This window comes from Chenopodium album, chromosome 26 (assembly GCF_948465745.1).
Source record: "Chenopodium album chromosome 26, dcCheAlbu1.1, whole genome shotgun sequence".
Lineage (NCBI taxonomy): Eukaryota > Viridiplantae > Streptophyta > Magnoliopsida > Caryophyllales > Amaranthaceae > Chenopodium > Chenopodium album.
The window spans coordinates 12,600,070-12,624,958 of NC_137859.1; the positions used below are offsets into that span (position 1 = coordinate 12,600,070).

The 24,889-nt window shown below is 33.2% G+C and overlaps 3 protein-coding genes across 3 annotated transcripts; all 3 read left to right on the forward strand.

The window, feature by feature from the left end:
* The first annotated feature begins 4,669 nt into the window (after positions 1-4,669).
* Positions 4,670-8,481, forward strand: LOC145616658 (universal stress protein PHOS34-like). Its single transcript, XM_081671420.1, has 4 exons — positions 4,670-5,018; positions 6,767-6,861; positions 7,597-7,718; positions 8,028-8,481. The coding sequence occupies exons 1-4, from the start codon at positions 4,835-4,837 to the stop codon at positions 8,113-8,115; spliced, it is 489 nt and encodes a 162-aa protein (XP_081527546.1). The 5' UTR covers positions 4,670-4,834; the 3' UTR covers positions 8,116-8,481.
* A 989-nt stretch (positions 8,482-9,470) lies between these two features.
* Positions 9,471-10,298, forward strand: LOC145616826 (uncharacterized). The gene is made up of 2 exons (XM_081671551.1): positions 9,471-9,657; positions 10,153-10,298. Exons 1-2 carry the CDS (start codon positions 9,471-9,473, stop codon positions 10,296-10,298), a joined length of 333 nt encoding a protein of 110 aa, XP_081527677.1.
* A 3,064-nt stretch (positions 10,299-13,362) lies between these two features.
* LOC145616559 (uncharacterized) lies at positions 13,363-23,770 on the forward strand. Its single transcript, XM_081671307.1, has 4 exons — positions 13,363-13,821; positions 18,641-18,813; positions 20,954-21,012; positions 23,047-23,770. The coding sequence occupies exons 1-4, from the start codon at positions 13,668-13,670 to the stop codon at positions 23,396-23,398; spliced, it is 738 nt and encodes a 245-aa protein (XP_081527433.1). The 5' UTR covers positions 13,363-13,667; the 3' UTR covers positions 23,399-23,770.
* The last annotated feature ends 1,119 nt before the right edge of the window (positions 23,771-24,889 follow it).

The window sequence follows — 24,889 nt, forward strand, 5'->3', positions numbered from 1 at the left end:
TTTATTTCTTTTTTTCTTCAAAAAAACAAATACCCAGAAAATAAAAAGATAAACTTTTTTTTTTCAGAAATTAAAATGATAGAAAAAAATTCAATCTTGTTGAAGAACAAAATATACAAAAGACACTTTTTTATGAGAAAAAAGACAACAAAAAATATGATTAAGGATTTTTTTAGTGGATATTTAAAATTTTTGGTCTTATATGAAAAAGGGTAGCTTAAAAAAGGGGAAGGAGTGTAGGAAAATGGTGAAAAATGTGAAAATGAGAGAAAGAGTTGGAGGTTTTATAGGAGGTGGTGGTTTCATAATAAATATGGGAAAAAATCAAAAATTAAAAAAAGATTACAACAAAAAAGGTAACGTATTTATGTTTCTTTCCTCTAAAAGCAAATTTATTAGACCCGTGTTTCTTTCCTTTTTCTCCCTTGATTTCATTTGATTTTTGGTTTCTTGGTGTGACTGTGTAATTGTTAGAGAAATGGAATTTGAGATTCTTGTGTTCATATTAAGGGAGAGGTGGACAAGCCGTCAAAAAAAAAAAAAAAAAATAAAATAAAAGGGAGAGGTGGACAAAATCTAAAAAATTGTACTCCGGAGTAATCTTTATTTAATAAAATTAGTATTTTGTACATTTGAATGATATTTTTTATTAATTGATTTGTGTGAAATTACTGAAATATAATTTGTTGTCAGTTTTATACTCGTAGGTAGAATTGTAATCAATCCAACATACATTTTTATGGTAAGAATATTTTTTCTTACAACACTTTTGGTAAGCATACTCATGTATCATCCACAAAGTGTTGGATTTCGCTGTATTATACTCTTATATAAACTCTAATGAAAACTTAATCAATTCCCTTGTACATAGGAATGAGAAAGTCCAAGTTTATATATCTTCATAAAAAAAAACAAATATGTCCAATGTATGGAGGGGAATTTCTGAAAATGCTACTTATATTTCGAAGGGTTCTAGAGTAGCTATTGGGAATGGTGCTTCTACTCTTTTTTGGGATCATAATTGGGCAATGCCTAATCCTCTGCGAACTGTTGCTACTGCTGAAATTCCTGAGCACCTTGATGGTGCAACGGTGGAGGAGCTTTGGGATGAACAAATTGGATGGAAGTGGGATTCCTTTGCGAATTTACTCCCTGCTGAAGCTCTTCGTTTGATTGAGGCTCATGCGTTAAGAAAGGATAATGATATGGGGGATCTTATTTACTGGGGTAATGGTACCAAAGGCAAATTCACCATAAAATCAGCAATGCGAATTATTCAAAGAGATGATGACATTGGTGATGATGGTTCGTGGCGACTAATCTGGAAGCTAAAAGTTCAACAACGAGCGAAAGTTTTCCTTTGGCTAGCAATGCACGATAGGATTATGACCAACGCCAATAGATAGTCAACTCGTGGTTGCAGCCATTAATAATGAAGAGACACACCGAGGGCAGGGCTACCATATCATTCGTCATTGTAAACAGCTAATCGAGGACACAAACTGGCAAGTTCAAGTAATTCACATTTATCGAGAAGCGAACCGAGCTGCAGACTGGCTCGCAAATCAAGGGGTTACCCAGAACAACAATATCGAGTTGATTCAATTCCCTCCTATAGAGCTAGGACGTATTCTACATGATGATATTGTTGGTGTGGCTTTGCCACGTTTAATTATTGTTTAGTTTTTTTTCCCGGGGCTTAGCCCCTCATTTGCATCAAAAAAAAAAACAAAAAAAAAACAAGTAATGTTTATTTAAGGGTAGCACGATAATTTCGTCAATTAGTAAAGTTAACCTCAAAAATTTTCGTTAGACTCTTCAATAACATCTCCATTCTCCTGATCCCTTACATCAATCGAATTCGAAGAGCTTCAATAGAGAAATGATCAACTGCAATAGAAAAATCAAAGCAAATGACACACCTATCCCTTGGGGTTAACCACGCCTTTAGTTTTCTTTTTTCTTAGGGTTAACCAAATACCCCTTATAAATCATATGTATTAATTTTGCTAACTTTAATAACCTAAAATTAGTTAACTTATAGCTTAATTCACCTCTTAACCCACAACTTGCCAATAATGTCCACTAATAACAGCAATAATTGATACCTTGAATCAATGATAAAAATAGATTCAATAATGGCCAAAGTGTCTTTCATACAATTAAATTTTTTTGATTTTATAAGGCTTCTTATTACTTAATATGTAATGTTGGAGGAAATATATTGTAGGTCAACATATTTTCAATAAGTTCAATAAACATATATTTCAATAAGTTCAATAAACATATATTCAATAATCATAATATTTTTTATATTGAAAAATAAAAAGAATAATTAAATCTTTAACCACCAATACAAAATAAATTAAACTCTGCTAGACTAGCTGGCAAAACAAACCAAACAAACCAAGAACACACCATCCTAATTACAAAGCACACTTCTAAACCAATTGCTATTATTCCTACTAGTTTTTACGGGCATAACAAATTAAAATTGATTCTTCAAAATATCTCAAATTTCAAATCTCTGATCACAGCATCAGGGGGTTCTCAAATATTTATCCCACACCACTTTATTTCTCTGCTGCGAGATACATTATATCAGCCTAGCAAAACAGCTCTGAACAATTCTCCTCTTAAATCTTCATGTGATCTGCTCAAGCTTGGCATTACACTCTATCTTCAATCTTATTCGGGTTAAGTTGCACCTTAATAGCATTTTGAAGTTAAGAACGTACAACATCTTCTACTGTATTGACACTCAAAGAAAATATGATCAATAGTCTTAGACATCATATTGCAAAGAGGGTAGAGGTTATCACTAATAATTCCCAGCCTTGTTATTAAGTGATCCTTGACTTTGACCCTTCTCCACATAACCAACCAAAAAATGAACCTGTGCTTAGGGACACTAAATCTATTCCATACCCAATTACACCAAGTAACCTCATTTGAGTTGAATTAGCCATTTATAACCACAAGCTTTAAATAACCCTTAGGATTAGCAATCCAAGCATTATTCTTGTAACTAGCCTTAGTTTATTTCTTAACCCACCAAATTTGCTTCCAATTCTAGCTGCAAGTTGAGGGGCACTTATATCTTTTCCGGCTTTTATTCTTCAAATACAAACTATTAACCCATCTAAGCCATATGCTATCCTTCTTTTGAGCAATGTTCCAAATGAGCTTATCCATAGCTGCTATGTTCCAGTCATGGATGTTATGCAAACCTAAGCCACCTTGCTTCTTACTTCTACAGACATACTCCGAGGCAATAGGAGGAACCCTAGAGTAAATAGGTTTACCATCCCTAATTTCGGTTATTTATTAGGGCTTTTGATACATTACATAAAGGAATTATTTCTTCGTCAAGGGCAATTACTAGATATATAATGGATTGAATTATGGAGATAATTAAGTTCGTTCTTTAAGATCGTCATTATATCATATCTAGAGATACTAACAAGCTTTGGGGCTAGTAAAATAGGTTAAAGCCCATTAGAACGAATCCTTTAAGGTCACACTTTGAGGCCTAAATGAAACATAAGAAGAATATGCCCATGTTAGGCTTTTCTTTGAGGTGACCAACCATCATGGAGGTAGTATTAAGGTAGATTGGGCTTGCTTCTTAGGGCCTGTTCATATTTACTTAATTTCAGTTCAGTTCAGCTACAATCAATTCAATTCAGTTCGGTTCAGTTCAGTTCTAATTAGTTCAGTATAGTTCAGTTCAGTTAAGCTCTTAATTTTTTTCTCTCATAAAATATTCAGTTCAGCTCCAATCAGCTCAGTTCAGTTCAGCCCCAATCAGTTCAGTTCAGTAAATGAGAACAAGCCCTTAATCTAATTATAATATGATTATAAATACACTGGGTGCCCAAGCTAAGGTTTGAATTAAGGTTGATCAGTCAAAAAACCCGAGTTAGCAAACACAAACCTAGCCTTCCCCCTCCCTCCTTCATCCCTCCTTGTGCATCGGTGTGTGTTTGCATGTGGTGATTTGGTGGTGGTCAGTTGTCCGTGAAAGGTAGTAATCATGGTAGTTTTTACTCTCTCACCCGACTAGACTAGTATTGGTTGACATTCAATCGGATTCCGTGTGCCGACTGCCGAGTAGAGAAGCAACGCTTGGGGCTCTATTTCTCCTTGATTCATAGCTAATTGCAACATGGAAATCACACTTTAAAGGTATTATTATGTGATTCTTATGTGTTATGCATATTGATCCTACTTAGTTCCGAATGAATAAGATTCAATTTTGAATGGGACTAATTTTATCAGGACAGTTCCAGTGTAGTTCTAGGCCTCCTAGCATAATCGGTCTTGACCCCGAGCCATGAATTCAAAACTTCTAATATTCAATCTGATTTGGTCCGGTCGAAAATCTGGGCCGATGAACAACTCTATTTGGACACGACTAACAAAACGTCCAAGAAAGGCACACCAAAGTAAAAATAGGGGTCCAAAACCCATGATTGGCAAGATAGGTACTGTAATGGATTAGACAATTTGTAAAGACGATATAAATTTACAATCATGGCGCATAACAATGATAAAAAAAAAAGAAAGATAAGCAAAGCATATATTATACGCCTTTAATAATTCATTCATATCAAATCAGACCCTGTGACAGTATTCGATCCACCTACGTAACTGCAACTCTGCAACACCAGATATTTCACTACTATTACAACTTGTATAAAGCTAAGATAAAAAAGCATAATCACCTCTTTTTCTTCAGTCTCTCTCAAATTTCTCTTTAAATATTCTTGATTATTTGATAGTTTCTTACAATCAAACCTGAAATTAGGAGAGAAAAATTGGGGTTTTAGCAATGGCGACTATGTCTGAAAAACCAATTATGTTGGTGGGAATTGATGATAGTGAGCAAAGTTTTTATGCATTGGAATGGGCAATTGATCATTTCTTTACCCCTTTTGCTCCTAATTACCCTTTTAAGCTTCATCTTATTCATTCTAAACCTACCCCTGTTACTGCTATTGGATTTGCTGGTCCTGGTATGAATTTCATTTTTATGTCCTTAAATTTGATCATTTTTTGATTAATACTGTTGATTTTGTTTCTGGGTTTTTGTTGATTTACAGCTTTTTGTGATTGTTGTGGTTGGTGGGTTTTTGTTCTTTTGTGTTTTTAATCATTCATTTCGTGTCGGGTTTGTGTCGTGTTTATGGTGTTGGATTGACTATCGTTAGTGCATTGTTAGGCCAAAAAAAAAAAAAAAAACCAACCTAAGGGGTTTGTGCTTCGCTTTTTAATTGATTTTGGCTAATGTTAGGTTGATGCTTGAGTTGTGACAAGGTTTTTGGATACTATTACTTTGATTTTTGTGCACTATAAGATTTTAAGACTACAATCATTCCATTTTGTAGCAAGGATTTTGCATGATTTATGTGAAATTTGGAAGGATTTTGCCTGATTCATGTGAAATTTGGAAGGATTTTGCATGATTCACGTGAAATTTGGAAGGATTTTGAATTGCCATTTCTGTATTGATGTTAAAAGTTGAAAATTGAGGCTACATAGAATATAACTTACTGCCTAGGATGTGTTTTTAGTTGTAAGTTTTGCTAAAAAGAACATGAAAATATGATAATAAGATCTTATACTACCTCCGTTAACTTTTAGTTGCAACTTTTGGTATTATTTGTGAGATATAAAATATTTCAAAGTTGCAACTAAAAGTTTATGGAGGTAATATTTGTAATTAAAAGAATATGTAGCAGAACATTATGCTCTTAAGTGTAAGATCTAAGCTTTCGCGTCCTTGTGCTTAGCTTTTCAATTGAATTTGGCTGATTATAGATTGATGTTGTGCTGATGCTTGAGTTTTAGGGACTAATGATTTCATGGTACCATAAGGAAAATTTTGTAGTAAGGGTTTAAAATAACCATGTAAAAATTTGAAGGATGCAAAATTCCCCTGTTTGTTTTGATGTCTATGTGAGTATTAGAAGAAGCTACACACTATACAAGTATAGCTTTTACTGTCATATGGGATTTTTTTTTTATCAATCTCAGATTTTGCATGAAAGCCGAGAACTTTGAATGCTCAATTTCATTAGGCAAAAACTTGTATAAAACATTGTATTCAGCAAACTTAGTCACCCAAATCACGTAAAAGCTAACTTCATGAAGGGTTGATTTCTATACAAGCATAATTTAAGGTAACAACTTGTTGTATACAAGACCTACTGTTGCGGGAATTATTTGCTATCTTTGCAGCTTATTTCAATTACTGAGTATTAGAAGATAGCTACATAGAATACATTCAATACAATATTAAAGATTTCTGCATAAAGATCTTGGTAAGCTGCATGCTCAAAATGTGCTGTATACAATAGGCCCAGCTTTTAAATGATGTTTCTGATCTTACTTAAACAAGTACATCATATGGAGACTATCTCATAGTTACTTTCTGTAAGTTCATGAGCTCATCAGTACACTTAGTCTTACAGAATTACAATATACTGTCTTGTATGAGCTTGTGTCAGAATGTTGGAAAAAGAAATTATACCTCCTATTTTTATGCTCAGTTGGTACTTTAATTTGTCATGGCTGATTGGCTTCCGTTCGAGAAGGAATGGAGAATGCAACATGCATATAGAGATTCAAAGTCCTGCAAGAGGATTGTAAATATGCTTGATTTTATCTTTGCTTTGCAAATTGTGTATGTGCTTATTGCCTAGTGTATGTCTGTCTTCTATTTTCAGAATAAGAATTGGTTTTCTGATATTATTAATTGCAGGAGGCTCTGAAATTCTGCCGTATGTGGACACTGATCTGAAGAAAATTGCTGCCAGGGTCATAGAGAAGGCTAAAGAGCTGTGCCACTCTAAATCGGTATAGTAATCTATGTATCATTGTAGTTATTTATATTGACGGACTATTGATAATTACAGTTTGGGATTTTGATTCTGCAATTTATCTCACCCTGCATTACATTATCTTTCCTAAATACTTATATAGTTTCTGATATTTACTGTCAAGTTATGATGCATATTGAAACACGAGAAAGGGTATTGATTATATTTTAGGCACCACTCACCCAAGGGTGAAACATATAACTGATAGCTCTATATTCTAGTATCACTTCCTTAAAGAAGAGGATTTGAACTCAGAAATCATGTATTTATCCTAACTATTTTTAAATCAAGAAGATTGTAAGACCAACATCTGGAAGAGAAAAATTTTAGCGTTATATTAGCTTGGGTTTTATGACCAATGCTTTCATTGTTCTCTGCTGTTTTTATTTCTTAACGACCTGTATCAATCTGTCTTATGTATCAAGTATCATAAAATTATAAAACACTAATTTTACTTGGGCTTTGTTTAGTTTAATGGAAAAACATTTTCAATGAACAATGTGTAGGAAGTTAAGGAAACTGCTAGTTTCCTAATATAAATTAGGCCTTTGGCCTAACTTACAGTAGTACACAACAGCTCAAAGGCCTAACTTAAATTAAGAAACTATTCAGTTTCCTTAACTTCCTATAAAATGATTCCTTTGTTTAGTTCCTTTGCAGTTCAGCAGTTGTGATGTCAGTCTTGATTAATGTCAATTTTCTTTTATTACAGGTGGATGATGTTACCGTAGAAGTTGTGGAGGGTGATGCTAGGAATGTGCTCTGTGAAGCTGTTGAGAAGCACCATGCTTCCATATTGGTTGTCGGTAGTCATGGCTATGGAGCAATTAAAAGGTAGGTTCTTACCTAAATGAATTTGTTAGGCCTTTAGTTAAAAATTATGCCAGTTTGCAAATGTAAATGTATAAAACTATCCTACAATTGCACTTCCACAGTAATCAATCAATCAATCAAAGCCTTAATCCCATAAGTGAGGTCGGCTACATGAACCAAAATCACGCACTGCCACAATAATGGCACCTTTAAATAAAAGTTGTTAACCAACTAAATTTTCCAAAGAAGTTCAGTGAAAAGGCAGCTCCTGTCAATTAAGCTGATCATGAAGATTAACTAATACAAGTACTAAATTTGGTTTTGTTGCAGGGCTGTTCTGGGTAGCGTAAGTGACTACTGTGCTCATCACGCTCATTGCTCTGTAATGATCGTTAAGAAGCCTAAGGTTAAGCACTAAAATCCCTTCCAATGGATGGTGACATGAAAGCATGCATGAATGCCATGAAAACTGCCCTTCTTTCATAATATTTATTTGTGTGTAATAATTATTCAAAACTTATTTCCTTTGGAGTGTGATAAAGATATAGAGAATGATACACATGTTACATGTATCCTGTATATTGAATGATTAAGTGATAAGCCTATGCCGAGTATGGCTAATTGAGAATCATTTAATGTAGTAATTACTTGTAATTTACTCTCAAATTTTCTTTTGTCAAGAAAAATAAATTAGGTAAAAACCTAATTAAGGGTTACCTAATTCTTGTATTTATTCTTATTGTCTTAGTTAAAAAAATAAAAGGGTTGTATTATACCGCGCAAATTTTTAATATGCTTATTTGAGTAAGATGCTAATCATACTTTGCTAATTATACCAAAAACTAAATGGACCTACTAACATAAATTATTAAATGTTTTTTTAGAGGATTTTGCTATGAACACACCCGGGATGTTAGATAATCCTTTAAAATAGTTCCTTAAATGGAATTAATTGGGAAATGTATGATACGTGATTATTTTTTAATCTTATAATCATTAACATTGGTCAAAATAATGTACTACTTTCGTTAACTTTTAGTTGCAACTTTGGAATATTTTATATCTCATAAATAATTCCCAAAAGTTGCAACTAAAAGTTAACGGAGGTAGTACATAAATTCTTATAATTGGACTTATATGCAGGCCTTTGGACTGATTTGCATTAAACATAATTTAGACACATTGAGCTTGGTGGCCCAATTGAGAAGTAAGGCCCAAATTGGATGACCATTTTGACACCCAAATACTTCCTCCGTTTCTATTTAGTTGATGGGTTTGATTTAGGCACATATATTAAGGAGAGGAGAGAGAGTGATAGAGAATGAAAAAGCAAGTGGGGTAGCTTATAAATGCAAGGTAAAAAATTTACCCAAAAAGAAAACGTGTCAACTAAAAAGAAACTTCCTAAAAAGGAATACGTGTCAACTAAAAAGAAACGGAGGTAGTAATAATTAACTGAGATACATAAAAGTATAAATATAAAACTATGTGCTTAAAAAAAACTATTGCACTTAGAAACAGTGGGAACTATGTGATTAGCAGTTTTGTTTTAAAAAAGTATTAAACCAATTAATGTGAGAAACCTCTAGATTGTTAGCCAACAAGTAAACAAAATCTTTTACTAATAAAATCAGGAAAAATCCAGAATTATGATGCACCAACTTTTCATGATATAATGCCACCTTTCTCTTCACAACCTTCATTTCGTTACAACGTGTAAATAATTACTCTTCATAATAATCAAAAGAGAAAATAAAAAAAAAAAAAAAAAAAATGGCAGGTTCATCTTCAGAGAAAGCGGTGATGATAGTAGGAATAGATGAGAGTGATGAAAGTTTTTATGCATTAGAATGGACTCTTGATCATTTCTTTGCTCCTTATGCTCCTAATTTCCCTTTCAATGTCTTGCTCGTTTATGCTAAACCTCCCGCTACCTCCGCCATCGGCCTCACTGGTCCTGGTATGTACTTTTCGTTTTCATCCGTTTTTCTTTTAGGCTCCGTTTGTTTTGAAGGAAAACGATTGTCATAAAATATCACTTTTTTATGGAAATAATTTTCAATGGAAAACACGATTTTTTTAAAAAAAAAAAATTCCTTTGTTTATTTTATTAGAGGAAAATATGACATAATTTTTTTTTTTTAAGAAAAACAGTTTCCTTTTCTAAAGTGCGATCTTCTACCTTTAGAAAAATTGTTTTCCATCGCTTATCAAAACAAACAAAGGAAAACAAACAAAGGAAAATGTAAAGACGAAGATATTTTCTACCAAAACAAATGGAGCCTTAATATTTTTTGCACTTTGTTTACAACGTTTGTTACAAAGTACACATATGTTAAGAAAGATGAATAAAAAAAAAAAAAAATTGTCGCGCATTTATTTATGCATAACTTTCACCGTTAATAAAGTTTGTGTTTTAGGTTTGAAATTGACTTTTTGATGATTGTATGAACAGGAGCTTCTGAGGTTCTGTCTTTTATGGAGGCTGATCTTAAGAAAAATGCTGCCAGGATTATAGATAAGGCTAAAAATTTGTGTCACTCGAAATCGGTAATTACTCATGATCTTTGCTATAGTATTTGCAATGGTTATGTTGTTTAATTTTTATCGTCATGTACTCATGTTATTTTGAGCAATTGGTTAAGCTAAGAAGGCTATATTGAGAATCGTAGGAAAGAAAATGACTTAGACCATGTTCTCTTCATCTAATTTTTTGTGAACTAAAATTAATTTTATTGTTCTATTATATTTCTTCTTCAAAGTTATTTGTTTGAACTTATTTTATTAAATTGAACTCAAATCTACTGAATATTAATTTTTTAAGGTGAAGGAGACATGCATTTACTATAACATTATATAATAGTAGTAAACTAGTACTATTTGTCTGAACTTATACTTCCTCCGGTTTTTTTTTTTATTTGCATCACTTTGCAAATTGCGAACTGACTAGACTCCTAGTTTTAGTTAGATTTATACTTGAGGCAGGTTGAACTCATGGAACTTGCTTACACTTCAGGTTCATGATGTTGCTGTTAAAGTTATAGAGGGTGATGCTAGGAATGTCCTATGTGAGGCTGTTGAGAAGAACAACGCGGCTATGTTGGTTGTGGGTAATCATGGTTACGGAGCAATTAAGAGGTAACTTGTTACTTCTTACATGTGTGATATGGTATCGTTTGACAAATTTTTTTTAATCTTATTTCTAGTTTAGTAACATGCTTTGTTAGTTAGCTTATTATGACAGCGTATTTTTCTGTTTTTTTCCCCTGTAGTGTGACAACCTCTTCTGCAGCATGTCTGCTCGGCCTGGATTATAAAAGTCCAAGCAAGATTCTTTTTTAATTCTTTTTCTGAAACTCAAGTACCCTTCGATTTAGTAAAAAAAAAATCCCGAAAAATCCCAAAATGCCGCTGCATGCACTAAAAATACCTCAAATTGCTCCGGGATTAGATTAATAAGCACATTGCACATACGATCCTAGGAAGTGTTTTTGTCATCGTTCTTGGATTGAAAGTATAATCCTTAGGACTGTTTTGTCATGTTAGTATATAGTTCTCTGTATGCCAATTTTTAAATTAATATGAAACGGGTCAAGGCAAGTAATTCCTCAACCTCACAAAGTGGAACCATCTCTCTTTTTTATCTAATGCGGGACACTCACAAAGTCACAAGTGGGACACTTACAATAGTTACAATAGGTTTCACTACGGGAAATTGTTACAAGTTCCTCTTAATATTTGGTAGAGGGGTTGTTAATGATTTTACATTCCAATTGATGTTGGAAAGAGAAGATAGTTTTGTAGGAAACTGATTCCTGCAGAATAAAGAAAACCAGATTGTGAAGAGCTATGCTGACAATTAACTTAAATTGTATTACAGGGCATTCCTAGGTAGTGTGAGTGACTACTGCGCTCGCCATGCTCATTGCTCAGTAATGATCATCAAGAAGCCTAAGACTGTAAGCACTGGAAGCAAGAGCTAATTTCACTTCTGAAATTGTAAGCTGATCAATGGTATAGTAACTGCAGTGGAAGCAAGCATTGGCCTTTTTTTTTTTCGTTTTTCGTTATTTATTTATTTATTTTAAATTTATAGGGATGTTAATGAAGAATTGAAGATTGAACATGCATAACCGTTCCAGTTGTAGTTACGTACTTGCTTGTTATTGTTAGAAATGAACGTTTCTGTGTAGTGTGTACAGCTTGTTGGTGAGCCCCGAGTTTAAACTTTTGGTCACATTAGCCTTGTACTTCATCTGTAAAATTGGTTACGTTTTGTTATTTAAGGTTGAAGTATTTTACTAGAATTTCTTGTTCATACAATCATTAAGTATCATGTTGGTTCTAATTTGATTCCCAAACTTCCACTATGGTTTTTAAAAATGTCAATTTTAATGAAATAATCTTAGCAGCCGACCCCATTTATGGGATTAAGACGTTCAAGTATAAGAAGAACGAACTATAAATCGAGACGAATCTAACATGATCTCATATGATTATATTTTTTCTTAATTATAAATTAACAAAACAAGTCAAAAGGCAGTATATGAATAATGCTAAAGTCAAACTATTGTGTTTAAAAGAAAACAAGTCAAAAGGCAGTATATGAATAATGCAAAAGTCAAATTATTGTGTTTAAAAGAAAATGGAGAAAGTATGAGTTAAGGATGCAAGTATGTTGGCTCTTTAAAAAAAAAATGTTGTCAAAGTTTGAAAAAAAAAAAATTAGACTGTAGTATAATTAACAAAATTTTATAATACGGGATAGTATACTCACATTGTTTATTGATTATAATTAGTGTGACAAGCTTGACTTTGACTTTTATTTATTTATTTATTTATTTTTCTAATATGAGGGAGATTTTTGACTTAATCTAATGTATGTAAAGTTCAAATTTAGTTGAAATATACCAACTCAAGTTGCATTTTCCACACCATCACTGTTCAATAAACCAATGAATAAACCAATTCAATATATATCGATTTTTACTCAATAAACCAACTCAAAATCAAATGATATGATTTTAACTTCTTCTTCTTTTCTCCCTCTTTTTTGTTTTGTTTTGTTTTGTTTTGTTTAGGGAATTAACCTTAACTAACTCGTCTCAAAAACCAATGAATTAATTACTCAGCTCCTTGTTGGTCACTATTTCATGATATCTCAATTGATATTAGATTCAAACTTAATCCCATCACAAGCCACAATCCAAAATAATTAATGTACTTGTTTTATTACCTAATTATAAAACAATCCAGTCAAACTTTACTTGATCAAACATAATCCAAGCAAAGGGGATTATAATCAAACAGAATCCAAAATGAAGGATACACTTGCATTTTACCTAAATTATAATCCAGTCAAACTTTGCTTGACTCATTATTGAGGATACAATTGTATTTATTACCTAAATTATGAACCAGTCAAAGTCTACTTGACTCACAATTGACCAAAAACAATCAGTTCGCGGCGTCTACTGTATCGCCAATACCCCAATTATATTCTCCGATATAAGGACAAGATAATTAATTAATTAATAAGGAAGAAATGAATGATTAAAAGTAACATAAACAATGAATAATTGTTGAACCAAAAATTAACCAAACACAAACACACTAACCGTTGGTTAGAAATACAAAGTTGTATATCATGTGAACATCCTTCTGTCTTTACAAAAGCTTGCAAGCGAGACAATCCTACGGAAGGTACGCACCACGTAACCTTACAGCTTGGATAGAGAGAAGAGAGAGCGAATACAGTTAACCCAGAAAACCCAAAAACAAGACATTCATTCCCAATTTCAGAGGCCAACTTAAAGTAGATAAACACACCCATTAATTATTATTGATTGATTTCTTTCCTTTGTGTGATCATTTTTCTGGGTCTTTAAAAACCCAGATTTTTGATCCACAATTGGGTGTTTTTTCAGAGAGAATTTTTATGGGGTTTTATTTAATTGATTGATTATACTCATGGTGAGGTCAGAAATTAATAGTGATCAAGCAATTGATTTGAATGTTGAACCTGAGGAATCATGTATTTCTTGTTCAATTTGTCTTGATTTGGTCACCAATGGTGGGGAAAGATCCAGTGCTAAACTTAAATGTGGCCATGAATTTCATCTGGGTAATCATCAATTACCTCTTTTTTCTAATTTTTTTTTTATTTTAATTTATACCCAATTCTTTAATTATAATTTGGATTGTTTTATTTATTTATCTATTTATTTATTATATACAAGTATATCTATTATAAAAAAAAATAAGAATTTGAGTTTATGGGCTTTAATTTGTGTTCTTAATTGTAAAATTTGATTTTTGTTGTTTGTAAATTGAATTTGTTTTGATGGTTTTAGTTCATTTGTGGTTATGTATCATCAATTCTGATGTGACATTAGTTGAAGATGGATTCTGGTGGAATTTGTTTATTCCAAATTTTGCATGTGTAAGTAGCTTCTTTGGCACTCATACAAGTTTCATTTTCCTGTGTTTGCATCACATTTTATCTTGGTAGATCCATGGAATTGGTGTAAGACAAAATCGTGCAAGTAATAATTATACAGCCTCTATATCAAAGCCTTGCATGTCTCGAAGTTATGGTTTTTGGGTTGTACTATGAAATTATAGACCTGTAAATATGTTAGGAGTTGGATTTTTAGGGCTAGCCCCAAGAAAACATTTTTTCCGGCTTAAGTGTCAAATAGGATCTTAGTAGAACATGTGTATTGTGCTGAATTGTCATATGGTAGTGCCTTTCAAAGATTTAGTTGGAAAAGGACCGGTTAATTCATTTTCCTAGCCAATCATTTAGAGATGTAACGGAAAACAAAACACGTGTTCGTATCTTTTTGTGACGGCAATTTAGGGCATTCGTCATGCATGGTAAGAAGTATAAATTTTCGATAACAGATCACAAAAGATACCATTGATGCCACATTTCTGTCTATAACTAAAAGAGGGGTAACGGGAACTTTTCACTGTGAATTAATTCCTGAATTTCAGTTGTATAAAGATTTTAAACCATGATACATAAGTGTAAAGGGTCTTAGCTCCTTAGTGGATAGAGCCTCTGATACTGGGTTTAGTTATTCATCAAGTCTGACTATATCTCACTTAAATTTGAAGCTGATATAACTTGTTTTTAAATATATTTATGAACACATTGTGAGGTGTAATCTGCAGTTTTATGTTTGAGTTTTGTAGATCACTTTCTTCAATTTAGTGGATAGTAGGTATTAATGAAATCATGCAATGTTTACCTGGTCAGTGTTTTGGGAAATCCCCAACAGGCTTAATTCTTAAACATTTTTTTCAGGATAACATCAGCGCACTGTGCTCCTGTAAGTAACACTGGTATCTAGCATAATAATTTAAAGCCCCGTCAATGTTATAGTGGTTGGGGGTAGATCGTTATATAATCTGATTATGGCTGTGTTTATATTGGTTTATTCTTTTTTTTTTTTTTTTTCTTTTCCCCTATGTTGTACTGGGATGCTGTCTTGTAAGTGTACAGTTAAGTAGCAAACACGAGCTTAACACTGTGGTTGTTGCCCTGTTGGAGATACTTCATTCTAAAGGACACCATTGATTTTGTTTGTTTTGTTTTTGCTTTTCTGGACATGCTTCTTCCATATTTTGCTCTTTAGTGCATCATTTGATTCTTGTTAAAAATTACCATCTATCTTTTTTATACTCTTTCAGTTTGAGGCATTAATGCATGATATCATGACAATGCATTTAGTGAAGATGTTGTATATTTTGGTTTTTGTTTGGTGTAATATGTTGTTATTAAGGGATTTGATATTGTTGGACATTGGCATCCTTATCAATGTGTTATGCAAGGAATTACTTATCACTAAAAGGTAGATATCTCTGTTTATGGGTATAATGACACGCTGTACAAGCTTATAAAGTTATAAAGTCACGCATGCTAGGAATTTTTGGTTAGCTTAGGCGCCATTTGAATATGATCTGACCGAATTTCGGAGAATCTGGAAAAAAAACTGTTTTTGAAAGAGATGAAAAATATTATTGTAATGGTATTAATGATTAGAATTAGGGGAGGATAAATAAAGGGAAGAATAAGGAGGAGAGAGAAAATAAAGAAAGTGAAAGATGGCGGAATAAGAGAGGAACAAGTGGTAAAATAAAGGATAGTTTTGGGAAAATACCATCTGCTCTTCACTTGCTAACTGTCCTCTGCATGTTTCAATTTCCGGGTGAGATTATGGGGACAGGGGACAAGCGAGAAAGTTGATTTGTCCCTAGTTATAATTAAGTTATTTTGGAGACTCAGGCTGTCTTGATTTCTTGATGATAGAAGAAATTTCTGAATAGGTTGATTTTGTTTAATTATTATAGTGGATGGTACTAATTCTGTCATATATGTCCTCTCGCAGTCTTTCAAACTAACTTCATCTACATGTTTGGAATACTTTGTTTAAAAATGCAAATTACCTGGTTCTTTTTTAAATTAATCTTTTGAAAATTTAACCTCTTTCTGATGTGCAATCTTTTCATAAATGTGGGGGTTTAAGGGAATAGGATGGTCTCCTAGAGCTACTCTAGGAAAATTTAAAATCGTGGATCTTTCTTCTTGGTAGGGATAGGTGAGGGTCGTGAGGCAATGATTATTATTAACCCTTGTAGTTTACAATGTTGCGGTTTCAAAATCATTTTTCAACTATAAGATAGAATTTCATGTTTCTTTTAATTATTGTGGTTGACGGAGATGCTTTGATCTGATCGTGCTGAGAAGCTGCTATAAATGGTATGGGATCACTGGCAGCTTCTTTAAATTGCTGTCTTAAACTTAAAGTGTCACTCATCTTCTAGTTATAAATTGGATTCAGATGAAAATGACAGGTCTCTAGAAGAGTTTGTATTCTTGTAGCCGATAAAAGATGCATTATGTCAAATTATGATTGAGTAAATATTATGCATGTATCCGGGACAAGCGAGAAAGTTAATTTATAAATATTTCAGGGGTATTGGTACAGAAGCAAATTTTTCCAACTTACATCTCATATTTTTTGATAGTGGATATAAAACCACCAATGATTTTTGTCAGTCCATTGTTTCATACCACCAATGATTCCTGTGATACCTTTCCCAAACCTTTGTATTTTGTCTACAAGCTTTTAACCAGTGAACCAAGGTCTTGTTAAATCAGAAATAAACTGCTTAGTCTGAATACATTAGCCACATGTCCATCTTTTACTCGAGAAACAGCCACTGCCATCTTATAATCCTCTGGTCTACAGTTACAGATGTATGTTTAACCCTCATTGTTGTTAGCTTGTAACTTCCTTTTTCTGTTGCTATATTTTTAGTTTTCATTGCCTTGGAGTTCTGAGTTCCTTATATATATATATATAGGAAGGCTCATGTAAGAACCCTCCTCTATATAAGAACCCAATCTTATATAAGAACCAATCTCAGCTCTTTATTAGTTTTGATCTAACCATCTAAAATGATCCATTAGTAATGACATTTCTGTAATTTTGAGAATTTCGTATTTAGAACATAGAAAAAAAAATTAGAACATAAGTAGAAAAAATTTAGAACATAAGCAGCAAATTTTAGAACATAAGAAAAATAATTTAAAAGATAGCAAAAATTTAGAACATAAACAACCAAAAAAGTTAGAACATAAGAAAAATAATTTAGAACATAAGTTGAAAAAAATAATCGTAGCATAGGTAAAAATTAATAACATAATATGAAAAAAAAATAATTTAGAACATAGAAAATATTTAGATTATAAGCTGAAAAAATAATTTAGAACATAGGAACAAATTTAGAACATAATCTAAAAACAATTTGGAACATAAGTAGAAAAAATTTAGAATATAGGAAAAACTTTAGAACATAAGCTGAAAAAAAATTTAGAACATAGAAAAAAAAAATTTAGAACATAAGCTGAAAAAAATAAATTAGAACATAGGAACAAATTTAGAACATAATCTAAAAAACAATTTAGAACATTGGAAAATTTTTTGAACATAAGTAAGAAAATTTTTCGAATATAGGAAAAACTTTAGAACATAAGTTGAAAAAAATTTAGAACATAGGAAAAAGTTTAGAACATAATTAGGGTTCTTACATAAGAAAGGGTTCTTATATAAGGTGGGGTTCTTACCGGATCCCTCCCCTATATATATATTCCTTATATATACATATATACATATATATATACATATACATATATATATATATACATATACATATATATATATATACATATATATATATATACATATATATATATATATATATATATATATATATATATATATATATATATATTCAACTTTATCATTCTTATTATTACCCTTCTTCAATACTATTTTGCATGGCTGTGAATTAGCTCACATTGCATTTTTCTGTTCTTGATTTTGTATGTGAAGTTATACGTGATGTTCTCATGGCATAACAGGATTTTCAGCAACCATATAACTTTCTCAAGCGTAGTTTTGTATATGTTCCTTGGTATCTCATTATTAAGACCTCTTTATTACGTTTCCAAACTACAAAGAATATTTTGCAGTTAAGGAAACCCTAAGTTAATGTATCTATGATATTATCGTGACATCGTCCAACTGTTGAGAAGATCTCTAGTTTGATTTGTCTCGAATCATAAACCTTGTTATGTTTCTTGACAATCTCTTGTTTTCATATTACTACTTTTGTGTCCACTAGAGGCATAGTCACATAATGGTGTATACAAGTTTTGATGAGCCCATTAAGTGCTCTACTTGGCGAAGTATGCTAAAAGACCAATTCAAATTGTTGAAATACTTTCAGATATCTTGAATTCTAACTTAACGTAGTAGTGAAAAGAATTTCACAGAACATGCACAGAAAATTGATGTTGTAAGAATTCTTTCTGGTTTCTTTAATCGTTGACTTCCATATAATGTCCTTTCTCATGATCTGTGGTACAGACTGCATTGGTTCTGCATTCAACATGAAGGGAATGATGCAATGTCCAAACTGCCGGGAAATTGAGAACGGTCGATGGTTATATGCTAGTGGCTCCACCAATTCATCCCCAGAACCAGGAATGGATGATGTGAATGTGGATAACTATCCTTTTTACTTCACCTTTGCTGAAATGGTAATTAAAGATACTTTTTTCTTGTTATATAGTACTCCCTCCGTTTTTTTATTTATTTGCATCACTTTGTGATGCACGGAGTTTTAGGAGAGTAATATAATATTGTGAGTGGGTGAATAATTTATTATAGTAAAAGTAAAATGGGGACCATGAAAGAGAAAGTATTTGAGGGGAGTAGATATTTTTATTAAATAAGTGGGGACCATAGAGGAGAGAGAAATAATAAAATAATGTAAGTGGGGTTTAAAGTAAGAGAGAGAAATGATAAAATACAGTATAAAGTTACCAAATAAGGAAGTGATGCATAATAAAAAAAATATCCGTAAAAGGGAAGTGATGCATTTTAAAAAAAAAAAACGGAGGGAGTACAACTTTATACATTATGAATCAGTATTTAACATAAAATGAATGGAAAATATTACTAAAATAGAATCTGAACTTTGGCTATGGATTATTTTGTCGACAACGATCTCTATTTTGTTAATGTTTTCTATTAAATTAATTTGATTATGCAAATTCAAAATCAATTTGTTTTAAATATCTTTAAGTTTAATTACAATGGGAACATGTCAATATAATATGTTTGGGGTGACTACAAACTATAAAGGATCTTTAATTTGAAAGAACTTGTAATAATAAATAATGCTATCTTTGTCAAGCAAATTTGGTGGATAAACTAGTATAATATCAGATCAGATTTAAGCATGTAACACATGCATTTGTGTTAGGGTAGATACTGATAAGAGAGGAACAATGCAACATGGATCAGTTCTATATGAAAATATCTCCTAAATATTCAATTTGATAAAGATCGGCTTTTATAGAAGAAGATGCATTGAAAACTGAGTGGTCCCTTTACCTTCTGGACACTTTTGGGTGGATTTGGGTTGCATAAACCTTATATTTTTGGGTCATTACTGATGTAGAAGCCAACTATAATGTTATAGATGAGTTCTATGAGAAAATCTCCTAATTTTGCAATTTGATAAAGGATTGGCTTTTATAGAAGAAGGTACATCGACTCAGATTCGAGAAGAGTGGAGTAAGGTCGCTAGAACTGAGTGGCCCCTTTACCTTCTGGAACTGAGTGAATTTAGATAGCATAAACCATATATGTATAAAGGTTCTATGTCAAAATATTTACACAGTTACATCAGTGTCAAAATCACACTATACCTCTGGAGCATTATTGTTCTAAGGTGATGAATGCCAAGGCTAATTGAGTGAGTGTATGCTGGCTTATCTCTTAAATAAAAGAGGCCATTTCATTAGACCCTTGATCTGGACTGTTTAGTTCATCTCTTACATCACAATGGATGAGAATTGTAGACAATTTAGTTGATCATTTCTATTCACCCCATTTTTTTCATCCAAAACTAATAGATGGAATCTTCCAATACCTTTGAAAATGGGAAGACTTTTTGCAAAGCAAAGAATACTTCAAGTTCTAACACGAAACAGCTGAACTCCTTTAGATTACTTTGGTATAAATTAAGCTGACTAAATGTTGAGTGCATTCTTTGTGTACTTGTAGAAACTAGAAATATGTTAAATTCACTAATTTAAATGTATATGTTCTTCAGAATGACCTCACTATATTGATCTTCAAAGTCAGTAATATTGCTTTTCTAGATTTGTTAATATTAAGCATTGTTAATCTCCCTGTAAACACCTTATTCTCCCTATATATGACCTATAACAAACCATTGGAAACTCTATTTGTAATCTATGGGAGTTATTATCATAGGTCTGCACAAGAATTGTTTGCAGAGGAAGTTTAGTGCAGTAGAATTGAAAGTCTATCATACAAGATAAGAGAAGTTGTGTTTACAGATGTTTATAAAGCTTCTGATAGGTGTAGGATTTACTTTTTTTTATTGGTTCTCTGGTTTGATTTTATAGATGGTAGATAGATGCTGTATCTGATGCTTCTTTATTAAGCTGTTGCCCACCCCGCCCCCCCCCCCCCCCCCCCCCCCCCCCCCCCCCCCCCCCCTTTTTTTTTGGACGGGGCCTTATGCTGTTCTTTGTAACCTTTTCTTGCCAAAAACCTACTGTAGGATTACGCATGCTGATAGTATTTTCTAAGAAACAGTTAAAGACAAACGTGAATAATATCCACATTTTTTGTTTGCTGCAGCCTTATAGAGTTCACATTTGTCCATTTCGTGGATTCACTCAAGTTCATCCATCTTCTCAGTAAGCGCTTATTCACTTCTTAGCCTGTGAAGTTGTTTTTATCTGAAATGCTTCTTACTTCCGATTTCATCTGAAAATATATTATGGCATTAGTGTTGGATTATACTAAAATTTTACTAAGTAAATGAAGCTAGGGATGCCATAACAGATTAAGACTTCTGATTACTTCTAAAAAAAGTGTTATCTTCATTTTCATTTTGGGTGCCTCAAAATATTTCAATGCTTTCCTTGTTAAGAAAGTAATAATGATACACACTGTGTATCTGCTCTGCATCTGTATCAGCATGACATGAGAGACACAGATTATGGATGAACCTTTGTCTACAATACCAACTAGCATTGCTCTCTTTAGTGCGAAAGATTTTCCAAAATTCAAATGCAGTGTTTGTTTATGAAAATCCAAGATCTAAAGATTGACCAATTGAATGGGATGTGTAAGAAAATTTACTTTTCTGTCTTTGTTGTCATTTTAGATGCTAAACTTATAACCACCATGTCTTATTATCTTTGGTAAAATTTCAACACTTGTTTTTCGTCTTCAAGCAACAAAACAAAGTATCACTGTTACAAATAGAAAATTGATGTCAACATCAACATTATCCTATTACCTCTAAGGTGCTGGGTTATGTTGAATACCAACATAAGATTCTTAACGAATTCATGTTTCATGCTATGAGAACACAGCTTTATATATGTTACCAAGAAATTGAGAAATTGATGCATGGATGAGAATCTTCTGCTTTCATATTGTGACTACATTTTGAAGTATATATTGCATGTGTAATTAGTATTTATTCAGAGTCTCTAGCTTTATTTTTGTTGGACGGTATCGTAGGTGAAAAAGCTAGATTAATTTGTCACCCTTTGCAATATTTATCTTAAACCTTTACTAACATACAGTGTTCTGTAAAGTGGAACAATCATTATTATTACTGGCCATGTCCGATATGAGCACCATGCAACTATCTGAGAACTTTGTCAACTTATATCCTGCATGTTTTAGGTCTCTCCAGCATCCCTCTGGACACAACTGAGAACATTCATTTCTCTAATATCAATGAGTTCCGTGATTTATCTAGGCATAATTTTTTAGTTGCCCAGTTTCATCTGTGATTGAGATCTGTCCTGCAACTTGTGATTATTGCTTGTACATTTGTCAGCAGTGAGTAGTCCAATAAGCGAGGCTGGTCAAGCTCCTAATGCATCAATGTAGGAGGGGGAGAGAAGGGAGGGGGGGGGGGGGGGGGGGGGGGGGGGGGGGGGCGTGTTTTGATAAGTTGAACACATTGTAGAATCGAGATTAGTTTGTCTCCATTCCTCATTTTTTTAGGTCAGCTCTAGGCTTCTATTAACCTCATGACTGTTGTCTAGCTGTTGTTCAGTGACTTTAGTGTTTAGTCTATTGAAAGTCATAGTTGGTGTTGATGGTGATTTATTGTCCCTCTAACCTAGCTCGTCTTAGAGATTTAAGTGTGATTTTCACCTGAACCACAGTAAATTGGAAGTTTTGATCTGCATGTGTCATATCTCCATAATGACCTATGCTTCTTTGGCTATCCCTGATTTTATTTTCCTTGAGTATGCCATATTTTGTATGGACCCAGAGGGTCCTAGACACTAGTGTTCAATAAGGATCCATATGATTATCTGAGTGGAAACATTCATTCGTTTTGGCCCAACTCCAAAATTTCTAACTAGAAATATGGAATATTTTAAGATCCCCTTGTATCCATCTTTTCCCAAACTAGCAGGCATCTGTTTTGTGAGTATTATTAGAGTATGGAAACTGTGAAGGCAGTGGGAAAGACCAAAGGAAAAGAAAGCAAAAACTTCCCTTTATAAATGCAAGGTTAGTTTGGAACACAGCAGCATGGATTCATGTCCTTTGATATTCATTGGTAAATACTGTAATTGGAGATCAGAAGCGAAGATTAAAGGAGATTTATTTTTATCCATTCATAAAAGAAGTTATATTTAATATATTGTCTCTATATGGATTTGTAATATATTAATGTGAATGCTCATATGTGATAGGTCAAGCCTTGGAGTTATGAGCACATTAGCTCCGATGGTCACTCATCAGCATCCTGGAGCAGGCAGTCCTCATCCTCATCCTCACCCTCCTCCTCCTCACCCGCACCCTCACCCTCATGGATGGGTCTTTCAGCATTCTTCTTATCTGCATCCCAATCAAGCCTCTGGTCTGCCCATGCCCATTAGTAGCAATGCTGGAAGATTCGACACGCAAAGAAGCATGCCTAGATATGTGCCTTCAGGAATAGGATATGAGCCTAATCCCAATTTCTCGCATTATCCAGAAAGTTCTCCCCCTAATTATTCCCATCCTTGGAGCATAGATAATGTTCCTCATTTTCCATTGCCATAATGGATTATATGTATATATAAAAATTCTCGCCTCAAGCTCGGCATGAATTCTGGTGACAAATATGGTCTTTGGTGGATTTTGCTATGATCTATTGTCGATATGCATAGATCATGAATGCTGATGACCCTTTTGTGGCTTTTTAATCATGAGCTGAACTGTTGTAAATCTGGAACATGATCAATTTACCCCATGATTTTGTACATTTTGTTGGAAGTTATTATGATCATGCTGGATGAAAACTGAAAGGTATGTAAAGTCCACTCTGTTGGCAATTGTATTAAATGAGGAATGCTCATCAGAAACAGGACATAATTGTCTGTACCTCAGGGAGTCTTGAATGTCAGAAGATACTTGATCCAGGATTAATGGTCATGTATACTGTTTTGAGATGTTGAAATAGTTGTCGAATTTCTTAAACTGTAATATTATGCGTTGATTTTATGACATGCTTTGACATGAATGGAACATTGAAGTTTGTTTGTGGTTGAAGGGGAGGAAGGCGGGAGGATTGTGACCGAAGAGGAGGGAGGCGGGAGGGGTTTGGACACTGTGACCATTGCGCAGGAGGGTTTGGACAATGTGACTTATTGTTTCTGAGGGTTTGGACATTGAACTCAGAAGGGTTCCCGGATTTCATTGTTCGGAAAATTGTCACTTTGAAATTCTTAACTTGATAACTTTCTGAAATGGAAAGGGAAAACTTTAACATCCTGAGCTCTAGGCGAATTATTTGACTCCAGTTGAAATTAATAAATTAATGGAGAAATTGGTAATATTGATTGAGACACAAATGAAGGTGATTGATTTTAACGTTGAATATTTGAGAGTTAAACCTCCATGATGATTGATCTAAAAAAAAAAAGTGTTGAGACTCGTGAGACTCATGGACATGGACATACTTCCCTCTCCTTTTTGATGTCAAAATTAGTAAATTAATACTTTTTAATTTAATAAAAGTAAATTAATACTTTTTTTTTTTGAAAGAAAAAGTAAATTAATACTTAAATAACAATAGTTACGGACCGTTTGGTTTGCATGGGGTAATCGGAATGAAATGAACAAAGGGAAAGAAAGAGAATGGAATGGAAACCCTTAAATTTGCTATGTTGTTTGTTTTGAAAAACAATGAGAAATAAGGGCCTGTTCTCATTGACTGAACTCAGCTGAACTGAACTGAGTTGAGTTGAACTGAACTGAATATTTTATAAGAGAAGGAAATTAGGAGTTGGGCTGAACTGAACTGAGCTGAGCTGAGCTGAATTGAACTGAACTGAATTTCAACGTAAGAGTACAGGGCCTAATCCACCAGTCCCACCACCACATCACCACCACACAACCACCCATTTCTTTCAATACCCACCTTTTTCAGCCACCACCCAGCCAACTCACCACTCGTCGCACCACCCTTGGCCTTCACTACACCTCCCCTCCCCAACTTCCCCACCCCCGTAAAACCCTAAAAACTTCTCTCTCCCCGTAAAACCATTAGCC